At 42.4% G+C, this 23,875-nt stretch overlaps 1 protein-coding gene across 1 annotated transcript; it reads right to left on the reverse strand.

Moving 5' to 3' along the window:
- Window positions 1–5,727: 5,727 nt before the first annotated feature.
- LOC136491952 (uncharacterized) lies at window positions 5,728–10,240 on the reverse strand. Its single transcript, XM_066488140.1, has 7 exons — window positions 8,028–10,240; window positions 7,819–7,910; window positions 7,557–7,621; window positions 7,295–7,471; window positions 7,069–7,161; window positions 6,850–6,975; window positions 5,728–6,111 (listed from the first exon to the last, which is right to left on the reverse strand). Exons 1-7 carry the CDS (start codon window positions 10,238–10,240, stop codon window positions 5,728–5,730), a joined length of 3,150 nt encoding a protein of 1,049 aa, XP_066344237.1.
- Window positions 10,241–23,875: the final 13,635 nt, after the last annotated feature.

The following is a 23,875-nucleotide window of genomic DNA, read 5'->3' on the forward strand; positions in this document are numbered from 1 at the left end:
CCGTGTGCCCGCCGTGCGCCCACCAATTATTCCTTGCGAGATCTCCATCTCCTCCGTCCTCCTTGGTCCTTGCCGGTGCAGCGCCTTATCATGGCGCTCGACATGCGACATCATGTTCGGTTAGCTAGTTCGTATCGTTGTTGGTTTATAAAGAAGTACTACTGATTGATTTATGTGAGAGAAAAATATTGTTCTGACTAAAAATTTATGATCGTTTACGATAAGGCACAGCCAAATGAACAGGCTGATCATGATAGACAGCACGAGACCACCCGTCGTCAGCCGGTCACATGAAAGGGACATCCCCAGAATTTACAGGTGACTGCGCGGATTTTTTTTTAATTTTTAACCTTTTTTAAAATAAATTTCAAATCTAACACCATTGCTTTTTTATTTTCAAATCTAACACTTTTGGCCACGCCAAAGCCTATGGCGCGGCCAAAACACGCTGCCGCGCCCCTACCGTTGACGTGGCAGCACTATAACATCACGCCATCCAGACAGGAGCGGCAAGGCGTAACCTTAGAAAAATTATATCTTTTTCATATGATCTTAGATAAAAATGATCTTTATATGAAAATTATAGCTTTCAACGAGATCTACAACTTTATAGTTTTGAGGTTTTTCATTTGAGGTAGTTAAGATGCTCAAAAAAATTAAACAAAGCTTTAGCAGTATATTAATCGCGTACCAGCGCTGTCGTCTTGGAAAAATCATATCATTCTTATATGGGGTCAAATGGAGATACTTTATCTATGAAAGTTGTAGCCTTAGATGGGATCTATAAATTTGTAGTTTTGAGTTTTTGCATTTGAGATCACTAAGATGCTCAAGAAAAATAATAAAAAGTTTCAGCATCGTATTAATCGCGTACAAGCACCTGTCGTCTTGGAAAATTCATGTCTTTCTTATATAGTGTTAAGTGGAGATACTTTCTATATGAAAGTTATAGCTCTCGGTGGGATCTACAAATTTATAGTTTTTTATTTTTTTATTTGAGATCATTAAGATGCTAAAAAAATAATATAAAGTTTTAGCATCGTATTAATCACATACAAACACTTGTCGTCTTGAAAAAAATCATATATTTCCTATATGGTGTCAAATGGAGATACTTTCTATATCAGAGTTATAGCTCTCGGTGGGATCTACAAATTTATAGTTTTGGGTTTTTACATTTGAGATCATTAAGATGCTTAAAAAAATAATATAAAGTTTCAGCATCGTATTAATCGCGTACAAGCATCTGTCATCTTGGAAAAATCATATATTTCTTATATGTTGTCCAATAGAGATACTTTGTTATAAAAGTTGTAGCTCTTGATGAAATCTATAACTTTATATATAGTTTTAAGTTTTTTCATTTGATGTCGTTATCTTAGGCGCGCGACGTGACTAGACATGTTTAAAACAAACTTGAACAAGTGTTAAATTCCCAAGCGGCACTGCCACGGCACGTGACAAGCTCGAGTTCACAATTTCAATTGTACCCAAAGACATTTAGATCAAATAAATTGTACCCAAAGTTGAGTCTAGTTCACCACTTGAAAGTTCGATAAGATCTTCAACTTTATAGTTTGATTTTTCCATTTGAAGTCATTAAGATGCTAAACAATAATGTAAAGTTTTAGCAGTATATTAATTATATACTTGAGCTTAACGCCTCATAAAAATCTTTTCTAGTGCGTACCACACGTGCTTGATCATTAGTTAAAGAGAAAATTAACCTTTTTTTTGGTACAAGAAAATATGACGAGAGAATACTACTAAGCGATAAAAGGAATATGTTAAGGTCATAGTTTAATTTCTAAGTTTATTAGATCTCATCAATTTTACAATTAACGATGTCCATTGTTGCGTAACTTTTTTTATCATCTTTACTTAAAACTTTTATGTAAAGCGATGACGAAAGTGTAGTGAGATAGTAATAGTACGTGACTAATCTATCTACTATCAGCCTAACAAATCAATAATCTTCATCTGTTTTTTTTTTGTAGTACTTGAATTTCTGAGTCGATTTTCGATTAGTAATCAGTCACATCACGCGCCGAAGATAACAACCTTAAATGCAAACTCAAAACTATAAATTTATAGACCCCATCAAGGGCTATAACTTTTATATAGAAAATATCTCAATTTAACGCCATATAAAAAAGATATGATTTTTACAAGACGACCAGCGATTGTACGCGATTAATACGATGCTGAAACTTTATATTATTATTTTTAAGCATCCTAATGATCTCAAATGCAAAAACCCCAAAACTATAAATTTGCAGATCCCACCAAGAGCTATAACGTTCATATAGAAAATACCTCCATTTGACACTATATGAGAAATATATGATTTTTCCAAGATGAGAAGTATATATACGCAATTAATATGATACTTAAACTTTATATTATTTTTTTGAGCATCTTAATGATCTCATATGCAAAAACTTAAAACTATAAATTTGTAGATCCCATCTAGGGCTACAACTTTCATATAGAAAGTATCTCCATTTGACACCATATAAGAACAATATGATTTTTCCAAGACGACAAGCGTGGGTACGCGATTAATATATTGTTGAAATATTGTTTAATTTTTTTGAGCATCTTAACGACTTCAAATGAAAAAGCTTAAGACTTAAAAGTTGTAGATCTCGTCGAGAGCTATAATTTTCATATAAAGATCATCTTCATCCAAGATCGTATGAAAAAGATATAATTTTTCTAAGTTTGCGCCTTTGCCGCGCCAGTTTGAATGGTGCGGCGCGACAGTGCTGCCGCGCCGACGGCAGTGGCGCGGCAAGGATTTCCACGTGAAAATCGTTGTCCAACGTGGTAGTTCGTGCCGCACCAATGCATATGCCGCGCCACGGACTTTGGCGTGGCTAAAAATGTTAGAGTTGAAAATAAAAAAGCAATTGTGTTAGATTTGAAATTTGTTTTAGAAAAAGGTTAAAATGAAAAAAAAAATCACCGCGCGCGGGCCATGAGCGCATCGGCGTCCTCTCCTGTGTTTTCGCTTCGGGGGACACTGGCTGGCTCTATCGAGGATTTGCAGCGCTGCAGGGACCCAACTAGTGCGACTCGTTTCTGCAACGGATCGTACAAGAAAGACACCTCACTACCTCAGAGCAACCATAAAAGTCTATCTGGTTACAGTTGTGTGAGCCAAAGCAAACGTTATTAATCCGGTTTTCGAGGAGTCAAACAATTTTTAAGTTTTTTAAATAGGTTTGTTATAAAAAATATATTCTAAATCACTCTAGTGATACTTATGATACATATAAATATTACTCTCTCCGTTCTAATATATAGGTCGTTTTGATTTTTCTAGATACGTAACTTTTATTATTATTATTATTATTATTATATATATATATATATATATATATATATATATATATTTGTATATCTAGGTGCATAACTTTAGTTGTATACCTATAAAAATCAAAATGACCTCTAATAATTTAGAATTGATGGTGTATTATTTCTGATAAACAATACATTGAACTGCAGACTTGTGATGAACATACGGCTACTATTCAACTGGGAACAGCTCAGCTTTTCACTGACTAAGCATAAGCTAGGCTAATAGTAGGATTCTACGAAAGATAAACAGAATGTGCTTTTCACGGGCTTTCTTGCGGCAATACAACGTAGCCTAGGGTAGCTATTCGAGGATCCAAATCTTGTCATAGCAGTTCGAGGATCCAAATCTTTTGAAGGGACAATACTCATACTCATGGCTCAAAGATCTTGGTGAGATCTCTGTACCGTTGCACTTTCACGTTTGATAGACAGATGGGGTACCCAAACCAGGACATTTCCAGTCAGTGCAAACCTTCCTCATATGATTGTCCTTGAGATCGTATGATTGTAATTGAGGGCTCTGTTAGCTGGTCTTTTGATCGATATTTTTTTTGCTTGTCTTTGCAGTCGGAATAATGTTTTTCTCTCACAACAAATCAACCGAAATAATATTTTAACTTATTTTTTAGCGAAGCTAACGGGACCCATATATCACACAAAAAAAAACAGTACTAGACCAAGCAGGCAACTAGGCAAGCACAATAAACAGCGCGCTGGCAGTGCCTGCGGCCTGCGATATGGAAGCGGCAATAGGCAAAGTCAGAGGGGGCACCGACACATGTGACGTGTAATCCGTGTTCCTAGAGCATCTCCATTCTCCAACACATTGCATATTTTTCACCCTTTAAAAGTGTATATAGGTGATCTCCTATTATTAATCTGTCTTTTCTCTCTCCCCTACCAATAGACTACCAGAAACTAATCTCCAGTGAATCCCACACTCAGTATTGTTATTACTCGCTCCCCTCCTGGTCTCACCATCTTTCTCCTCTCTGTTGTATCACTGCCCGTGGTCTGGCCGCCTCCGCCACCTCCCACAGACCTCCCTTTCGCTGCGCAGATCTGCCACTGGCCTTCTCGCCTTCGCGGCTGATAGAGGTGGTTTAGGACCCCATCTAGGAATGGCTCCCCATCACAAATCCTACAGGGAGAAAAACCCCATCCTCGTCCTCGCGGAAGCTTATGGGGGAGATGTGGTCCCTAACCCTGTCTACAACTGGGGAATAATCCCAATGGGGATCCCGGTCCCCACATCGATACATCTTGGAATATATATGTCAATTTAAATTTAACATAAAAGTAAGCAATAGTTTTTAGCAAAAGTGTATGATTGATGAATGCAACACATATAGTCCGTCGTTAATACTCTTGCACAAAACTACACAAAACTACACAACAGTTAAATCACACATTCTAGTGATACATAGGTGCATATATAAAATGACACGAGGATGCAAGGATGAGGACAGGGGTATAGAGAGCCATCCTTGTCCACTACTAGGGATGTGTTCATCAATGACGCTTTCCTTTCAGTCACTGAAGACACCAAAATCGTCACATATATTATTTTATGACGAAATTGTGACGAAATTGATTTCGTCATTGAATGAGCGTCATATTTTGGATAATGTGACGAAACGTATATTTTCGTCATAGATGTGCGTTCCTTCTATGACGAAATGGCCCTCGTCATAGAAGAGTATTCTTTCTATGACGATGCATTTTCGTCATTGATGTAGCCCCTTTTTCGTCATAACTTGCCGTCTGTTAGGCGGCCAGACGGCGTCTGCCATGCTGGCAGCTGACGTGTCCTGTCCACGTGGCGCGTCCACGTTTCAGGTGACGTGGCTTGGCACGTGGCTGGTGACGTGTCGGACTACGTGGCCGCTGACGTGGCAGGGATGTGGATGTGCACGTGTCCACTTTTTATTGGGCCACAGGGCATGCTGTGAGTAGTCCACGTGTCTTGCTGTGATTGGCTCTCATTTTCATCACTGAAGTGATTACAAATTTGTCACTTAATAGATTACAAAATAGTCACAGAATCGACTACAAAATCGTCACAAAAAGGTAACAAAATTCATCACAGGTGCACATGCTGAACAACAGATCACAGTATTCCAATTACCATCAACTTAACAGATCCAGTATTCATAGGTACCATCAACTTAATGAACAATACTAAACTTGGTTCACATATAACTCACTAGACATCATGTTCCATGTACTAGTTTCATCTCAGTTCACATAGGTTATGACAGCAACTATTAAAAAGTGGGCAAGCAACAGCAACATAGGTTATTGCATAAGCAAAATCACCAGCACGGACCCCTTGCTTCATCAAGCAGCAGCTACGCGCAGCGCTCATGTCGAAGAACCATTGTTGATGGCCAAGATACGCTTGAGCAGCGCATTGTTCTCCTCCATTGCCTTGGTGTTTATCTCTGTCAGCTTCTTGTACTCCATCTCCTTTTGTGTCCTCGCCAGCTTTTCCTCAGCTTCTTCACTTCTCTTCTTGAGATCGTCGATTTCACCTTGTACAGCAGCCTTAGCTTCAGCTGCTAGTTCTTCCCGAAGCTCGCTTTCATTTGATGATGATGATTTGGAGGATGCCACTGGTTTGATGCCAACACTCTTGAGGAAATGGTTTGAGCTATTCTGGGAGAGCACCTGGGACACAACCTGCACACTAGATACTGCTGTCTCACCTTCAGCAATAGGTTCTCCCCTCAAAGCTTCCATATTTGACTGAAACAGCAATGACCCATCATTAGTTGATCATTATTGCATTAATTTGAGGTGCAAATATCACACAAGATGTATTTTTAAAAATATAAATAGCAAGATGTGTACTAGAGAGAGGTAGAAGCAAACCTAGCAAAATGGACAGACTGTAGTACAATTTATCTGATTTGTTATGTGGAACATTATGTAAACTGTAGTTTGATTCTTACTGACATAAAGCACAGCTACTCTACAATGAAACAATCAGAAATCACCTAGCATGTGGACACAATTAGTTCAGATTGTTCTCAGTTAAATGCAATCTCATTTCCAGTCAACATCTATCAAGTATTAACAGAGCACAGTTATCAGATTGTTCAGCAGATTGATTTAGCAGATAATACACATACATAAAGCACATGAGAATAACTAAAAGCATGGGCTTTAGAGACTTGGCTGCAGTTAGGTTGCTTCCATTTTCATATCCATCCAAGATAATAACCCATTCAGCCATTCCTTGTTTGATACATTGCAGTTTTAATCTAGTATATCAATGACTGCAATATGAATTTATGACTGCATGTAGATTGTTCCCAGAAATAAGAACAGCCTTCAGTTAGTACTTAACTTATTTAGCAAGTATATAGCTATGTTGGATTATGACCAGTTTTGAGCAAAAGATAGAATACAAAATGATTAAAATAGGACATGTTATCCAATTAATGAACAAAATGGCACAGCGAAACAGATGTCGGGACTTACAAGTGCTTCTCTTGCTGGTTCACTGAGACCATTTTTGGAGCTGGTATGGCAAGTCTTGAAGGCCTCCACCAAATCAAGTTCTTCATTTTGTTCTGTGCTTGGTTCTGCATTGTTTTTCTTCTTTTTCTGTTTCATAGATAATCAATTACAGGAAAGTTGTCAGATAAAATGCAAAATAAGTTGGTTAGTGCAAATATGTACAAGGTACTCTTTACTTACATATGCATGTAAGTGTGCCACATAGCTGTGAGAACCCGTAGCCTGATGATACTTGACTTTACTGCGATTCTGCTTGTTCTTTTCACATGATTCCTACAAGAGAATGAACATGTCAGATGATATCATAGGTTCCAAATGAGAAGATCTTTGGAAACTGAATGAGAAAGAATATATGACAAGATACCCGTACCATGTTTTTTGGATTACACCACTTTGCAACCAGTACCCTCCACTCTGCATCAGACATGCATGCAACTGGAGAAGTTGTGGGAATCTCATTTGCAGGTTTACCATTGAAGTATTTGTTCTTCAGCCGATAACGCATTTGCCGCACCCCAGAGCGCAGCATATCAATGCAAGCTTCCTCTATTGGCTTGTCTTCAGGGTTAATGGCCAAGCGCCCCTAGTCATATGACAATTCCATATTTAGTTAGTCAATGCAGGTTAAACAGATAAACAAGTTTACCATAGAACAATAATGCACTTACAGAGAGCTTTCCCACAAAGTCTTTGTAATAGCGATCATCTCTCTTGTAATCTTTCCCTGTACAAGCTGCATGGCAAAGCTAAGTCATAAGAATAATTTGAAAATTTAGAAATTAAACAAAAACTAATCCCCAAAACATATAATAGATACTTACTCCAAATATTCCTCAGCTTCTTCACAATTATTTAGCACATACCAAACTAACTTATTGAGGACATCATCATCAATGTACTAGCTCCTATTAGATCCAACAAGAGTAACACCATGCTTAAAAACAGAGACGTCATCAGGCAATGGCATCTCTCCATCATTATCATCATGATGGTTAAATCTATTATCAATATCCTCCATATACCTAGAACAAAAAGTCAATGTGTCACTTGCCATATATGCCTCAGCAATTGATCCTTCCGGCCTCGCCCTGTTCCTTACAAAATTCTTCAAAGTGCCTAGCCGCCTTTCTATTGGGTACATCCATCCGTACTGAACAGGTCCTCTAAGCAGTGCCTCATCAGGAAGATGGACGGCCAAGTGCACCATGACATCAAAGAAGGCAGGTGGAAAGATTTTCTCAAGCTTGCATAGGATCAATGGAATTTCTTCTTTTAGCCGTTTGACAACATCAATCCTTAGATTTCTACTGCATAGTTCCCTGAAGAAGGTCCCGAGCTCTGCAACTGCTTCATATACATCCTTCCTCACCAGTCCTTTTAGGCCAGCAGGTATGATTCTTTGCAGGAGTATGTGGCAAGAATGTGTTTTAAGCTTTCCCTGCACCTTTGAACCATCTTCACTTATGTATCTTGCTAGGTTAGCCGCATATCCATCAGGAAACTTGATACCTTTGAGAAACTTGCATAACTCGGTTTTCTGATCCTTCCCCAAGACATATGGAGCAGGTGGAGCAATGACTGAGTTGCCATGCTGCTGTAAGTGCAATTCAGGTCTTATGCCCATATCATGCAAATCTAGCCTAGCATTGGTTGTGTCCTTGGTCTTGCCCTGTACATTGAGTAATGTGCCAAGAATGTTTTCACATATGTTTTTCTCTATGTGCATGACATCGAGATTATGTGGAAGCTTTAAATGTTTCCAATATGGCAATCTCCACAACCCAACTTTGCGGCTATAAATCTTTGGACCCTCATTGCGCTTCCTTTTATTTCCAATAATTTCATGATGCTTCCCTGGCCTGACATCTTTCACCTTCTCTAGCTCCTCTAGGACCTCCTCCAAAGTGAACTTGCCTGGTTGCTCTTTGTTTTCACGCTTACCATCGAAAGCCAAGCTTCTCCGCCATGCATGTGTCCGTGGAAGGTAACGACGATGTCTAATGTAACATATCTTATTCCTTATTGCCCGAGACAACGGATCCTTATCACAATGAATACATGCATAATACCCTTTTGTTGTTCGCCCAGATAACGTGCTCAACGCTGGAAAATCATGTATACACCACAACACGGCAGCACGAAGGTTAAACTTCCGACCAGTGCATGCATCGTAGGTACTGACACCCTTCCATAGATCGAGCAGTTCTTCAATTAGGGGCTCAAGGAACAAATCAAAATCCTTTCCTAGAGATTTTGGACCTGGGATGAGTAAAGACATAAAGCAGTTTGCTAGATTCACGCATTCCCATGGTGGGAGATTCAGTGGTGTCAGAAGCACTGGCCACATACTGTACTGCGTACTCATGTTGCCAAATGGATTGAATCCATCGGTAGCTAAGGCAAGCCTCAGGTTCCTCGGATCATCTGCAAAGGATGGTTCCCTCGTGTCAAAGTCCTTCCATGCTTCTCCATCAGCTGGATGGCTCATTACATTGTCGACTGGCGTCCTCTTTTTCTTGTGCCATTGTGTTTCCTCAGAAGTTCGCTTTGAAGCAAAAATTCTTTTCAACCTTGGCAAAAGTGGAAAATGCCTCAATACCTTGTGTGGAACCTTCTTGTTCCCAATTTCATCTTGCCATCTAGACATTTTGCATACTGGGCACACATTCCCTTTTTCAGACCTCTTCCGAAACAACACACAATTGTTCTTGCACACATGGATGTTTTCGTAACCAAGGCCCAATTCTCCAAGATATTTCTTGGCCTCATCATATGATTTTGGCAACTCACTCTGAGGGAATCCTGATGACAATAGCTTCATCATTATGGAAAATCCTGTATTGCCAATTCGATAACGAGACTTGATATACAACATCCTCACCAGAAAAGAGAATTTCGAATGGCTAGATCCCGGGCTAAGTGACTTCTTTGCATCTTCAAGGACTCTTGCAAATCTTGGTTGTTCTCCATCAGCCTCTGCCGCAGCATACAAATCTCCTATCATCTCTGGTACTCTGTGATCCTCATCATAATCATCATCGGCCACATCCACATGTATCCCAAAGTCATGATCACTTCCTTTGACCTCCGGCTGCTCCAAATTCTCAACTACTATAGTATCTGCCGACTCCCCATGATGAATCCACCTGGTGTATGTAGCTGACATCCCATAAATGTGTATATGGTCACTTACATCATCCCGAGACCGTAGAGTTTGATTAAGACATTTGCTGCACGGACAAAGTATGTGGCTGTCTTCGGGGTATCTTTCACTGACAAATTTCATGAACTCTTCAACTCCTTTCACATATGCAGGTGTGAATTGTGTCCTAAAAATCCAGCTTCTATCCATCTGTACATTGTACTCAGTCCTTAAATTCCAGTAATAAATTCAACAAAATTCAAAAACACATCAAAGACATGCATATATGTAAAACAAATCAAACCTTGTACTCGGCAATCCTCTGCTCGCGCTCCACGCGCAGCTCTGCTCGCCGTCGCTGCTGCTCTGTCCCACGCGTGTACTGACAACGACGGTGTCGGCGTGGACGCAGGGAGAAGGAGATGGAGATCGCCAGATTGGTACTGGCCAGCGACGAGCGACGGCTCACGTAGATCGCCAGATCGGTACTGGTCTCCCAGGAGAAGAACTACGGCGGCGCCACGATACCTATGCACGCACGTATGGGACGTCTACGCGACCAGCCGCCACGCACGTATGGCCCATCAACTCAATCGACAAAACAAAAAAAACATGATATCATGTTCTAAGTACAAATATAAAAACAGGCTAGCCATAAACACAAAAGTCCGGGAGTTCCAGCGGTAACGCCTCCTCCCTGTCTAGCGGCAGGTCGCGGGTTCGATTCCCCCTACGGGGGATTATTTTTGCAAAAATTAAAAGGGAGGGGCAGGCCGCTGGTGGAGCTGGACCCTAGGCCCGCAGCGCCACGTGTTCGCCGCCACGCCCGCTGGTGGGACCGTATCGCCACGTCATCGACGTGGGACCCAATGGTGGGACCGCTCCGCCACGTCCTCGGTGTGGGACCCGCTGGTGGGACCACGGCGCCATGTCAACATCTATGATTCAATTACCATGGAGTTTACAAATAAAAAAAATATGCACATTTTAATCACAAAAGGCCGAGTGCTCCATTGGTAAGGCACCTATGAACCTAGCAGCAGGTTGCGGGTTCGAAGCTCACTCAGTGAGCTATTTTTTTGCAAAAAAAATGGAGGGGGAAGGCTGCAGGTCCAGCTGGACCCATGTCCTCGAGGTGGTACACGAGCCAAACAATCAATGACGATTTAGTTTTGTTATTGTATGACGATTATTTCGTTTTCGTCATTATTCTTCGTGCCAAAGCTTCATCACTTGTGACTAATGACGAACCTGCACATTTCGTCATAGAATGCTCTCATTCTGTGACGAAATTAGTAATCGTCATGAGTGAATCATCATTGATGAATACATTTCTAGTAGTGGTCCCCGCCAACCTCGTCACGGATGTCTTTCCCCCCCCAGGCCCTATTGATATCTATCACCCTATTTGCTTGAACATTTCTGTGGCTTATAAACTGGTTGATGCTGTTTTGTTATGAGAGAAAAACATTATATCTTAGCTGGTAAACATAGCTGATACGATCAAGCGAACAGAGTGCATGCCTGCTGACCATGGGGAGGCATCCTCGACGCTGAGAAGGCAGGTGGCAGCAAGCGCAGCACCCCTCCTCTCCTTGTGCCCCCTCCACGCGCCATCGCACCTAGTGACTTCCGACTGCATCCCTTCCTCCACCACGCGTGCCATTTCAGCTCGTTACATGGCATTAGGTAGGAGGCCAGGGAGTGAGCGTGACAACGTTGAGCTCCAGCTCGACCCCGCTAGCCTCACTGGAGTGTGAGGTTGCGGGTAGGGAGGAGAATCGGCTCGGGCATGTGCAACTAGCTCGCTTGTGTCTAGCTTGGTGGCGGTCGCCACGGGATGAAGACCTCCATCATCTGCATCCAATTTGGTGGCGGCGGTGATGTGGGAGCCGGAACTGTTCTGCCACCAAAGTTACCTGTAGATAGGTGACGCGGATTGATCCCATGTATTTGAGAGCGAGGAGGTGAAGTTTTGGTAGTTGCCAAAACAATTAAGGTATTGGGGATAGCTTTGGTAATCCTTTGGAGCACTCCACATTACCTAAATGACACTTTTTTTTAGTATTAGGAAGGTTTTGGCAATTTGCTGAAGATGCTCTTACAAGAGAGCTACATTTGACCTTAGAAAACAATGGTGCATCTGCATCTTACTTGGAAAAAGATTTTTCCCCTTTGAGACATTTAGCTCAAGTTTATGCAAGCTTGGAAGAAATAATGACACAATAGTACACAAATTATTTCTATTAGCTCGATCCCGCCGGAAGCTCCACCAATGTCTAGCTCTGGCCCTGTTCGCTTGAACTTATCAGCCGGCTTATTAGCTAGGTAGGATCTACAATATTTTTCTCTCACAACAAAACAACTTCAGCTGGCTTATCAGACGGTTTATGTATCAGCCGAACAGAGCCTCTATCTATAAGTACCCCTTGCGAGAACCGACCTAAATAGGTTATCACTACCGGAGACAGCTTCTTTGCCGAGTGTCTCATACTTCGCCAAGTGCTTTTTATCGAGCGCTCAACAAAGAGGCTATTTGCCGAGTGCCAGAGAGAAAGCACTCGGTAAACAACTGGCACTCGGCAAAGAGGTGGTTTGCCGAGTGCCGAGCACTCGACAAACAATAACACTCGGCAAAGACCATGTTTGCCGAGTGTCGGGCACTCGGCAAATCAGAACACTCGGTAAAGGGCCGTCGCCGTTAATGGTCGGCAGCCGCCGTTAACCCTTTGCCGAGTGTCTTGTCCTGACACTCAACAAAGCGGTGATTTGCTGAGTGTCATTTTTTGACACTCCGCAAACCATATTTTTTCACTTTTGACCTCCAAACTTTTTCTGCAGCCCTCATACAATACCTGGTACTCCTTGTTCCAATGTGGCACATTTCTCGGACTTTTTCTATATTTCTTTAATTTATTTCATTTAATTGAATTTTCTTGGATAATTCAAATTATAACTGCTAGTCATTCGAATAATGAAAAAATGAATGGAAAATGATATTCATGTTATTTAGTATAATGTGAGGCCGTATCCTGGAACATACCACCAATTTCGAACATCTTGTTCACGAAACATGACCACGAACTTGCGGTCCAGTTATTTTTAAATTCTATAAAAAGCAAACGAAGTCCGAAAATCATGAAACTTGTCAAGATATCATGATATCATATGTGGAGGCTGTGATAAAATTTTGAGAAGGTTTCGCATAAGTTGTCACGTATGATGCTTGCAAACCAAAGATTCTCCGAAGAAGTTTCATGAACATCTTGACATTTTGAGAAGGTGGTAGTCGTAGGAGTCGTAGGAGTGGTTGTGACATTGTTATATATATATATATATGTGTGTGTGGTTGGATATAATCTTGTGCATGTCGGCCATCATGCCGTTCATATATATGTGCATGTCGGCCATCGTGCCGTTGATTTTCTTGTAGGTTTTGGAAACCTCACCGTGCAGGAGAGGTGCTGCCGAAAATTTGTATTGACGGTTTTATGTTTCTTTTTTTGTAGAGAAGAGCCCGTCAGAGCGGAGCTAGAGTACCTCAACGACCCCGATCGCCTTCCTCGCCGCTGCAGGTCTGCCTGCACCACGTCGCCTCGCCACTGCACAGACCCGCAACGGCAGACCCGCCATGGCGCACAGACCCCGATCCTAGGTTACATGATCTACAACCATGATACGAAAAGAGGGGTTATACGAAAAGAGCTGAGCCTGACTCCACCGCCACCCTAGCTATAACCCCTCTTTTCGTATCATGGTTGTAGATCATGTAACCCAGTTAGGCGTCTCCCGTTCACAAGAGATACGGTTGAAAATATGTAGATATTTTCATATCTAAAACCGTATCTATTTCGTATTGTCCACATTTTTTGGATAGCCCGCGGATGCGTAGGTGGGGTTAGTTTCCATGGTCTGCTCCGATCCAAGACAGAGTTTTGGCATCATCTCCCTGTTGTTCTCTGGATACACACTCTCCCTGGCAGGACATGTATTTGGAGAACAACGGGGAGGTGCTATCGAAATTCTATCTTGGATAGGAGTAGAGCATGGAAACTAACCCCATCTATAGATCCTCGCGTGGGATTAGGACCTATCCTCACCTATTAGATAGTAGGAATGCCATGTAGATGCAATTGATGTTTATATTACTCGCCGCTATAAATGTTAGAGGATGGAGGACCATGAGTGGATGTACACGGGCCGCACAAGTCAGGGTCAGGTCACCAATGAATGGATCGACAAAACCGATGCTTTCTTGGAACGGGCATTTGGTGTGGCTACTAAAGGAGCGAGTAAAATTTATTGTCCCTACAGCAAATGTGCAAATAGGAAAAGACAAACGAAGAAGGTCATGGTGGAACATCTTTGGAAGAATGAATTTACGACAGACTATACCCGGTGGGTCTACCATGGTGAAGCCGATCGTATGACAGAGGAGGTGGTGAGACTATGCGCCGAGGATTATGATGCTAATGCTAGGGTAGCAGACATGTTAAATGACTATCATGAGGCACAGTTCGCTAAAGGACGTATGGAGGAGGAGCCAAAGGCAACCGCAAAGGCGTTCTACAACATGTTTGTCGTGGCACAGAAACCTCTTCACGGCCAGACAAAGGTTTCTCAACTGGATGCCATTGGACGCATAATGGCGTTAAAGTCCTAGTATAGCCTGAGTCGAGACGCCTTTGATGGTATGTTGATAGTTATTGGCAGCCTGCTTTCGAAGGGTTACCTTCTGCCAAAGAGCATGCACGAGTCACAGAAACTCCTTCGTGCACTTAAGATGCCGTATGAGCAGATACATGCTTGCCCGAAGGGGTGCGTCCTATTTAGGAAAGAATATGTGAAAGCAAAGTACTTTCCAAAGTGTAAATCCTCTAGGTTCCTAGAGGTAGATTCTGGTGGTGGCCAGAAGAGGCAGCTTCACATTCCCGTGACAATCCTACGACACCTTTTGTTCATACTAAGGATCCAACAGCTATACATGACCGAGGAATCCACAAAACAGATGACATGGCACAAAAATGGCAAACGATACAATCCTAACAGGATGGTACACTTATCCGATGGTGAAGCATGGACCCACTTTGATGGCATTCATCATGAGAAAGCTAAAGAGGCTCGTAATGTATGTGTTGCGCTGGCAACAGATGGGTTCAATCCTTATGGAATGATGGCCGCCCCATACACATGTTGGCCCATGTTCGTTATCCCCCTCAATCCCCCCCTAGCGTATGCTTTCAACGACATAACGTATTCTTGTCATTGATAATTCCTAGATACCTGGGGAATAATATGGGTGTCTTCATGGAGCATGTGATTGATGAATTGGTCCATGCTTGGGAGGAAGGGGTATGGACATACGACCGAGCTATAAAGAAAAACTTCAAAATGCATGTTTGGTACCACTACTCCCTGCATGACTTCCTGGCGTATGGGATATTCTGCGCCTGGTGTGTTCACGGAAAGTTCCCATGCCCAGTATGCAAGGAAGGTCTAGGGTTCATTTGGTTGCAGAAGGGTGGTAAGTATTCATCGTTCGACAAACATCGGTAATTCCTCCCTCTTGACCATGCATTGAGACAAGACATCAATAACTTTACAAAAGGTGTCATAGTGACAGACCCTACACCATCAATAATGACTGGTGCCATGGTTCGTGAATAGATAGATGGTCTCGTGGTCAATCTAGAGGTGGTTTTGTGGGATATGGTGAGCAACATATGTGGACTCATAAGTCAGGCTTGACTCGGCTCCCCTATTTTGATGACCTTCTCCTTCCACACAACATTGATGTAATGCACACTGAAAAGAATGTCACCGAGACACTTTGGGCAACAATCATGGACATTCCTAACAAGTCAAAGGACAACGTTAAGGCTAGAGTGGATTTGACAATGTTATGCGATAGACCAAACCAACATATGAAGCCTCCTAGTCGTGGCAAGACATGAAGAAGGCCTAAGGCCGATTTTGTCTTGAGCAATCCCCAAAGGAGGGAAGTACTAGAATGGATCCAGATGTTAATGTTCCCTTATGGGTATGCAGCTAATCTAAGGAGGAGAGTGAACTTATCTACTATGCCAGTCTTAGGGATGAAGAGTCATGACTACCACATATGGATTGAGCGGCTTCTTCCGATGATGGTTTGAGGCTATGACCCTAAGCATGTCTGGCTAGTGCTGGCAGAGTTGAGTATTTCCTTTGTCAGCTTTGTGCCAAGGAGTTATCTTGGACCATGATTACTGACTTGGAAAGAATGGCACCTGTGTTGCTCTGTAAGTTGGAGAAGATCTTTCCACCTAACTTCTTTAATCTAATGCAGTATTTGATTTTGCACCTCCCATATGAGGCACGAATGGGGGACCCGTGCAGGGCCGTTGGTGCTATCCAATCGAGAGATGTCTAAAGGTTCTTCAAAAGAAATGTAGAAATAAATACAAAATCGAGGCTTCCATTGCAGAGGCATACATTCTGGAGGAGGTGGTGAACTTCACAACGACATACTATGGTGACAACCTCCCTAGCATGCATAATCCACCCCCTTGTTACAATGCTGGCGAAAATGAATCGAACCTCAGCCTTTTCCAAGGGAAACTTAGAAGCGCAAGTGCATCGACCCCCAAGACCTTGAATCATGAAGAGTGGTGCCATATCGTGCTATACGTGTTGACCAACCTTGACAAAGTGGCGCCGTACATGCAGTACTTGTTAAATATGTTGTCACTATTCTGCATCCAACCCCCTTGTTTCTCGTTGGTACAGGGAATTTCTTCATGGATACATCATGTTTGTATGCAGGATTTCTTTAGATGCTAGGACGGACATGAGGCCAGGGCAGATGCGGTGGCTACCAAATGCTGCAAAAACTCATCGTGGACATGCATTACGAGGCGCGCATCTAGGCCGTCATAACTTACCACAGGACCGTCCTTGGAACGAAGGTCACCAAAAGGGACACAAGAACCATGACGCTGACCCAGGACCAGTACCTGCAGGTAAATACAGAACATTAATACTGATTCCTTTTGAGATTAAGTAGGCTTAATTTCATCTTCTGATATGTCATGTACTTGATGGCCTATAGATGCTTCCTTATTGGTGCACCGTGCATCCCCAGTTCTGGGTATAGATGGTGGACAAGTGGTGCTCACACGAGTGGGAGGAGATGCACAACTTGTGCTGGGAGCGGCATTTGATGATGCTAGGTGTAGCACACCATCAAGGCAGCCGCAACCTCAGTGGATACACAGAAACATAGGTACATGAATTCATTTATTTATTCTAACGCTCAATTCTGCATGATTTCTAATCGTCTTGCTATTTTTCTTGCAGTCGGCGCCACATGGTGGCCAGCCTTGCTCCATCTTCAAGGCATTTGCTATGGCCCACAAGGGCAAGGCGACGTCCGATGTCGACTACAACCTAGAGGATGGGCTCGAGGCATACAGCAATGCGACCGTCCACAACCGCCTTAGTGAGTACACATCGATGGCAAGGGAGGTCCATGGGCCAGAGTACGATCCGAGCACCGAGGACCTTGATGGAGAAGTCATCATGAGGGTGGGAGGAGGCAAGAAGCATGGGCGGTACTGGATTGGTGATGGCGCAATCAACTCGGCCACTACTCCCAGTCTCTCCTAGATTCGAGCAAGCAGCACGAGCACGAGCCCGGCCATATGACCTCGGTAGGACATTTTATACCACCGGGTGGAGGCACTCGAGGTTATTCCTGGTTTATTCATCGTTCATTGGTTTTTTTATACCTTTCCTTTGCATTATTGTAACATTGGGGTGAATATATTGTAGGCCCAGCTGGAACAAGAGAGGAGGATATGGGAGCAGATGCAGGTGAAGATGGAGAGGGTGGAGGCCGAGCAGTGGAGGATAGTGGAGATTCTTCAGTACATGCAAAGTCTTGGCGCCGCTACGGGTGTAGTTCCGCCACCTTCGCTATTCGCTCCACCTCCACCTCCTCACTATTCTACTCCTGTGAGTATAAATATTTTAGTTTGTATGTTCATGCTTATGGTCAAACCTAGTGGAGTATGAAAGTTTTATTCATGTATGGTATATATTTATCTTGTCTCACACATGCAATCTCTTCTCCTTTGTGCAGAATCAATCGGCAGCATCGAACTCATGCTTCAGTGAATCCTTCACCAAATCAGTCTCATTGGCCATCTGGTTAAGATTCTTGTGGTTGTTAATGGTACTTCTATTTGCAATTGTGGTTGTAGATGATGGAGCACTTGGATTACTTGTGAACTTATTTGTGATATATTGTGAGACATGTGACGTTTGTGATATATATGTGATGTTTGTGATATATAAGTGGTGTTGGTGATATATATGTGTTGTTGATGATATATATGTGATGTTAGTGATGTTTGTTATATATATCTTCTATTTGTTTGGATGGGATATAAAAAACAAATAAAAAGGTTGTTTTCAGTCACTTTGCCGAGTGCAATGGCCATGACACTCGGCAAAGTGACTACCTAGGAACATACTTTGCTGACTGCAAAGACCATTGCACTCGGCAAACATCACAAATTTGCCGAGTGCCACAGGCCACACTCGGCAAAGATCTCCTGTTTGCTGAGTGTCTTGACAGGACACTCGGCAAAAGGCTACCTTTACCGAGTGTCTTGCTGGTGGCACTCAGCAAAGATCTCCTGTTTGCTGAGTGGCTTTGCCGAGTGTATATCGGCCTTTGCTGAGTGCCTGAGGCACTCGGCAAAGAAGCAACATCCGGTAAATGTTGGTATTCATGCCTTCATGGACATGTGGTTTAGTTTTGATTTATTCCATATGTTCATATTGCCTATGGTTGGCTCCTTTTGTCGAGCAGTATCATTCGATCTCTTTTTTACTTAACAAGGTTTAGTTGTTGTCTTGATCTGATACTATTCTCAAGTTGTAAAGCCAACTCTACGCAAATACATCTTTAGGCCATTTTAGTGCTTGAACAAAAAAGGTTAATTTTAGCCAATACCCCCATCCAAGCAGGTCCTGAGATGCGGCTATACTTCAGGGATTTTCTAGGCTTGTAAACATAAATGATACAGCATAACGAATATGCATTTGAACCTCCTGCATCAACTCCTTTGAGATAACTTTCTTGAGTTAGCTATAAAGGGACAAATAAAAATGATTTCTCACATCCTATGATGCTAACTGACACTATGTGAAAAACGGTTTGTAGCAACGGAGTAAATTTTTTGTAGAGGCGGCTGGTGATAGAGCCGCCCCTACAGTGGCATGCTCGGGAGCCCAGAGACCAACTGCCCCTATAAATGGAACAGGAGGGGCGGCTAGTGATACGAGTCACTCCGACAAATGGGTCTGATTTATAGGGGTGGCTCACTCACCAGTCGCCCCCGATGTTGGTATTTGTAGGGGCGGCTGGTGATTGAACCACCCCTACAAATGCTCCATGTATAAACACCTACTATTTGTAGGGGTGACTCAATCACCAGCCGCCCCTACAAATGACCCACATATAAAAAACTATAGCACCTTCTTCCTCCTTGGGTCACTCACTTCAACCCGTGAAAGAAAGGTGGGGAGGCCTTGGGCACCTCACAAAAATTTCTCTACTAAGAGGGAAGGTTTTGGTATCAAATCCTTTGGTGGAGAGATTGTAGAAGGTAAGAAAATGCTATTCCACACTTTTTTTTGAAGTTTTAATGGTTGGTTAGTGAGTAATTAGAGTTTTGTTTTTCTCTCTCTTCTATGGTGTTTAAGCTACTTATGAAGAAAATTAGACCCAAGTTTTGAATGTACTAGGGTAAATTAGGTAGGGGAACAAGATCATACCCTTATTTGGTCCATGTTTCTTGATTTTTGTGAATAATTAGTTAGTTTTATGGATGTTTCATGTGCATGTAGATCTAGATCTAGGGTTTGATTTTTTTATTAATTTCATTTTTTTAATTTGTGTTTGATAAAATTGGACTAGGGTTTGTATGAAAGATATTGGGTAAAATATAATTGTTGCTAATTGTTGTCTTTGAAATTGTTTATTATAATCAACAAATATGTATTTTAATTATTTATGGATAAATGGGCCATTAATTAATTTTCCTCTACCATGGTGTGTTTGTATTCTTCATATAATTATATTTGATTTATATTCATATATATCTGAAGTATATACAATTATTCTTAAGTAATTATTAATTTGATTCATTTTTATATATATCTGAATAAATAGTCCTTTAATGTTTGTTTTGTTGTTGTTGTAAAAGATAGAGTATAGGAACTCTGGGATGTATGGTTCGTTAAGGTTCAAGGCGGGTTTCCGTGAAGAGGTGGATAAATTTATTGAAGCCGCAAAGAAGCATGCAACGACATTGACAGAGAATAAGGATACAATTATTTGTCCCTGTAAAGATTGCAAGAACCATATGGCATGGATAGATGTGACTATCATCAGATCATATTTGATTATGCGAGGATTTGTTGAGGACTACACAGTGTGGATTCATCATGGTAAAATGGTTATTGTTAATGATGAGGATGAGGAGGAATACGACGATGAAACCATAGAATCCCTGTCCCAATATTCAGCAGAGCTTGATGCACGAATGGATTTCGAGTTTGGCAATGAACAAGGTGGTGATGCTGGTGGGTGGGATGGTAACGACGAAGGTGGTGCCAATAATGATGGTGGAGCACGTGTCGAGGATGAAGATGATTTGGAGGACATGATTCGAGCCCTTGGACTAGAGATTTTACTAAATAGCCCAAAAGGTCTAGAAAATTTGGAAAGGCTAACAAAAGCGTCGAAGGAGACTGTGTATGATGTTGAAAAGGGTTGTTTGACATATTGGATATTGCTATGTTTTGTGCTTGAGCTACTCATCTTAAAGGCTAAGTATGGCTAATCAGACTGTAGTTTCAATGATCTATTGCATCTCCTGTCATGGGTACTGCCACAACCAAACTCAGTTCCCACCAACACATACCAAGCGAAGAAGGTCGTAAGTCCATTGACAATGGGGGTTGAAAAAATTCATGCATGCCCCAACCACTGTATACTTTTTCATGGCAAAATGTTCAAGTCACTGGATAAATGTCCCCTGTGTGGGGCCAGCTGATATAAAAACAGTGACCTTTACGGTGGGGACGAAGCCTCCACGGTGAAAAAGAGGAATAACAATGGTACAAAAAAGGTGGTACAAGAATCTCAGCCCCCAGAGGACACTCCATTAGGCAACGATGCAAAGCAGAGAAGAATTCCTACCTTGGTAATATGGTACCTGCCAGTGACTGATCGTTTGAGACGTATCTTCCTAAACCCTAAAGAAGTCGCACTCATGAAATGGTGGGATGATGAGCGCAAGGTGGATGATGATAAAATTACACACCCGGCTGATTGTAGTCGGTGGCAAAGGTTTGATGAGAAGCACAAAGAATTCAGCGATGACCCAAGGAATGTACGATTTGGCTTGAGCACCGATGGAATGAATCCCTACAATGAGAGGATGAGCGACCATAGAACTTGGCCAGTCATCTTGACCATGTACAACATCCCAACGTGGTTGTGTCAGAAGAGAAAGTACCTTCTCCTCACTATTCTTATTTCTGGCCCTAAACAACCAGGCATTGATATAGATGTGTTCCTCGAGCCTTTGATGCAAGAAATAGAGAGGCTATGGAGGCATGGGGAGCAGATGTACTATGCGTTCCGAAAGGAGGACTTCATATGTAGAGCAATAATATTTGTTACTACCAATGATTACACCACGCTGTTTGCTTTGTCTGGACAGATCAAAGAGAAGACGGGATGCTTGGTTTGCTTGGATGGTACTACATGGGTGTACCTGGATGCATCTAAGAAGATAGTATACCTAAGGAACTGACGCTTCTTAAAGACAGTCATAAGTACCATAGCAAATTATTCTTTAGATTTTATGACAACACCCCGGAGATTGAACCCCCTCCGGAGAGACGTTGAAAGGTCCTAATGGCTAGAGGGGGGATGAATAGCCTAATAAAAATTTCTACAAAAACACTTAACAAACCAGTTAGCTAATTATGAGGCGAAGCAAGTGTTGCGCTAGCCTACTAAAAATGCAAGCCACCTACCACAATTTTAGTTTCTATTGTCTCTAACCACACAATAGCTATGACACTATACTAAGTTAGTGTGATCTCAAAGACTAACTAAAGAGCCACACTAACCAAACTAACAAGCTCTCATAACTAGCTACACTAAAGAGCTTGATAACTAGTTTGTGGTAATGTAAAGAGAGAGAGAGCAATATAGTTATACCGTCGTGTCAAGGAGTGAACCAATCAATCACAAGAATCAATATCAATGAAGACCAATCACCTTGGAATCAAATGATGAACACAATGATTTTTACCGAGGTTCACTTGCTTGCCGGCAAGCTACTCCTTGTTGTGGTGATTCACTCACTTAGAGGTTCATGCGCTAATTGGCATCACACGCTAAACCCTCAATAGGGTGCCACACAACCAACACAAGATGAAGATCACACAAGTCACGAGCAATCCACTAAAGTATATTTTGGCTCTCCGCCAGAGAAAGGTCAAGAACCCCTCACAATCACCACGATCGGAGCTGGAGACAATCACCAACCTCCACTCGACGATCCTCACTGCTCTAAGCCGTCTAGGTGGTGGCAACCACCAAGAGTAACAAGCAAATCCTACAGCAAAATACGAACACCAAGTGCCTCTAGATGCAAATACTCAAGCAATGCACTTGGATTCTCTCCCAATCTCACAAAGATGATGAATCAATGATGGAGATGAGTGGGAGGGCTTTGGCTAAGCTCACAAGGTTGCTATGTCAATGCAAATAGCCAAGAGAGTGAGCTTGAGCCGGCCATGGGGCTTAAATAGAAGCCCCTATGAAATAGAGCCGTTGGGCTCCTCACTGCATAGAATACGGGGCGACCAGACACTGGACCTTAGCGTCCGGTGGTGTGATGCACACCACATGTCCCCTCTCTTCAAATATTGAGCGCTCAATCCCAACGGTCAAGTGATGATCGGACGCGCTACTGCAAAGTGACCGGATGCTGGACCTTAGTGTCCGGTCGTTTCTAGTAAGCATCTAGAAGTGAGAAATCATGACTGGATGCGTCCGATCATGCTCGACTGGACACACCCAGCGTCCGGTCACATGACAACTCCCCTGTGCGCTACCATGTCAGCAGGACTGGATGCAACCCTCCAGCATCCAGTCACTAAGTGACCTAGTGTCTGGTCAGAGACTGACGCCAGCGTCTTCATGCTCCACCTGACCTGACATGCCGGTCCTTCCGAGACTAGCTTCCGGTCACTTACAGTGACCTCCATCTTTTCTATATAGGGCATTGGTGGCACCATCGGACTGTCCGCACTCTATGGGTGGACACTCCGCCGGTGAAGTTCCTAACCCTTGCTCAAATGTGCCAACCACCAAGTGTATAACCTTGTGCACATGTGTGTTAGCATATTTTCACAAACATTTTCAAGGGTGTTAACACTCCAGTAGATCCTAAATGCATATGCAATGAGTTAGAGCATCTAGTGGCACTTTGATAACCACATTTCGATACGAGTTTCACCCCTCTTAATAGTACGGCTATCAATCCTAAATGTGATCATACTCTCTAAGTGTCTTGATCACTAAACAAAATGACTCCTACCATTTATACCTTTGCCTTGAGCCTTTTGTTTTTCTCTTTCTTCTTTTCAAGTCCAAGCATTTGATCATCACCATGGCATCACCATCATCATGATCTTCATAATTTCTTCATCACTTGGAGTAGTGCCACCTATCTCATAATCACATTGATAAACTAGGTTAGCACTTAGAGTTTG

Source organism: Miscanthus floridulus, chromosome 11, assembly GCF_019320115.1.
Source record: "Miscanthus floridulus cultivar M001 chromosome 11, ASM1932011v1, whole genome shotgun sequence".
Classification (NCBI taxonomy): domain Eukaryota; kingdom Viridiplantae; phylum Streptophyta; class Magnoliopsida; order Poales; family Poaceae; genus Miscanthus; species Miscanthus floridulus.